Raw genomic sequence first — 1,862 nt, forward strand, 5'->3', positions numbered from 1 at the left:
TTTTATTTCAGTTTAATATGGGGAAAAAGTCAGAATTCTGACTTTAATCTCAGAATTCTGACTTTTTTTTCTCAGAATTCTGACTTTAATCTCAGAATTCTGACTTTAATCTTAAAATTCTGACTTTTTTTCTCAGAATTCTGACTTTAATCTCAGAATTCTGACTTTTTTTCTCAGAATTCTGACAGCTAACAAACATGTTAGCATCAAGCCATAGCCATGTCTGTTTTAGAGAGTAGCTCTCTTGTTTTAATGACCTTCTGCTCCTCCATTAATGAGGGGACCCCTCGGGCATGTAAAAAGTTGCCTAATTCCATCATTTTCCACCAATGTGTCACTGGCCACCTCAAACAACTCACAACTTTGTCATTGAAGCTGAGTGCTCCACATCTCTTCCTTCATGGGGCCCATCTACATTAAGAACCAAAATTCTGAGATTAAAGTCAGAATTCTGACTTTTTCCCCCATATTGAACTGAAAGAAAATTTAAAAATCAGTCAACTTTTATTAATTTTTTTCAGTGGCCCTAATCCTCTTCCGTACATTATTATTCATCCTTAAATTGTAAAGTTTTTCATGGTTATTTCTGTAGTTGTGCTATAAAAACATTAATCTGTCACAGTTATTGTTTACATGTCGTTACTATGGTGGTCAGCGGTCTCTGATTCTGGGTTTCTCTGTCTCTTTATCCAGCTGCTCAGCTCCATCTGTCCTCACCTCGGGTCGCAGAGGAACTTTGTCTTTTCTCCTTCCTCCCTCCAGATCAGCCACTCCCTGAAGGACGGGTGAACGAACATCCTGGTGCCGTCCCTCCGCTTCACCAGGAAAACCGACAGGTTGTCCACTCGCTGCTGAAAGTCTTCCCAGTCCAGTGTGCCCTGCAAGATGCACTCGTTAAAAAAATGAATACTGTTTCTCATTAAAATTTAAGAGTTTATAACATTTAGCCTCTTTGACTGTATTGCAATAAAACTCAGATTTATTCAGCAAGAAAAGAAAATTTTCTTCTTTTTAAAATACATTTTTAAGCAAATATACAAATCCTGCTAAAAAAAAAAGAGATCATCTCATTTATAGAAAGAAAAAACAGGATCTGTAATGTAAGTTTATTTTCTATGATTTTATTTTAGACAATCTATGATTCTGGTGGCTTTTAGCAAACAGGAAAAGACTTAAGAAGAAGAGGAAGGGAGTGATAGCACCCTAATAAATAAAGCAGAATTGAACAGTTGCAACTCGAGTTTTTCCTCAAAAGATGATGCAAATGTAAAAGATGAAAGGTAGAATAGACAGGATATTAAGTATTAAGTATATGGAAGTATTAGGACTGCCTTAGAATTGGGATGATTATATTTAATGATTTTTGGTCACTTAACAATACACAGCTGCTGGCTTGTAGAAAACTAAGCCTAGCATGTACCTGCTGTTAAGCATGGAGGTGGAAGAATGATGACATGGGCTGATTTACAGACACCTTTACAAATTGCAGTCAAGTATGATATCTGCTGCATAATTAAGTCATTTGGAGTCAAATGTGACGTCCATCTCTCCAAATCGGACAAACAGATGACATATTTATTGCAGGTAAAATAAAAATGAAAAGGGAAAATGAGGAGATGTGAGAGATAGCTCAAAGACATAATGATTAATCCACATAAAGTCTCCATAAGGTGTTGTCTCAGGCTAACCTGCAGTGAACCAGCGTTGATGGCCTGATATATTTGCTCGTCCGTCAGCGGATGCAGCGACGCCACGGCAACGTTGAGAAGAGGAAGCGCACGCTCGAATGACGACTGGGTGGGGAAGCGCATGTTGCACTGCAGCAGGTACACCTCCGCCAGGTTGACTGGTACCACCTGAGG

The 1,862-nt window shown here is 38.5% G+C and overlaps 1 protein-coding gene across 9 annotated transcripts in view; it reads right to left on the bottom strand.

Annotated features, from left to right (window-relative positions):
- Positions 1 to 1,862, bottom strand: part of tanc2 (tetratricopeptide repeat, ankyrin repeat and coiled-coil containing 2) — a 322,680-nt gene that overhangs the window by 25,485 nt on the left and 295,333 nt on the right. For all 9 annotated transcript variants that reach the window (XM_015387935.1, XM_015387920.1, XM_015387913.1 and 6 more), the window contains 2 exons: positions 1,689 to 1,856; positions 718 to 878 (listed from right to left, as the gene is read on the bottom strand). In XM_015387935.1, coding sequence (XP_015243421.1) covers positions 718 to 878; positions 1,689 to 1,856 — 329 coding nt within the window. The remainder of the gene's footprint in view (positions 1 to 717; positions 879 to 1,688; positions 1,857 to 1,862) is intronic.

The sequence above is a fragment of the Cyprinodon variegatus genome, unplaced genomic scaffold (assembly GCF_000732505.1).
Source record: "Cyprinodon variegatus isolate N-32 unplaced genomic scaffold, C_variegatus-1.0 Scaffold18, whole genome shotgun sequence".
Lineage (NCBI taxonomy): Eukaryota > Metazoa > Chordata > Actinopteri > Cyprinodontiformes > Cyprinodontidae > Cyprinodon > Cyprinodon variegatus.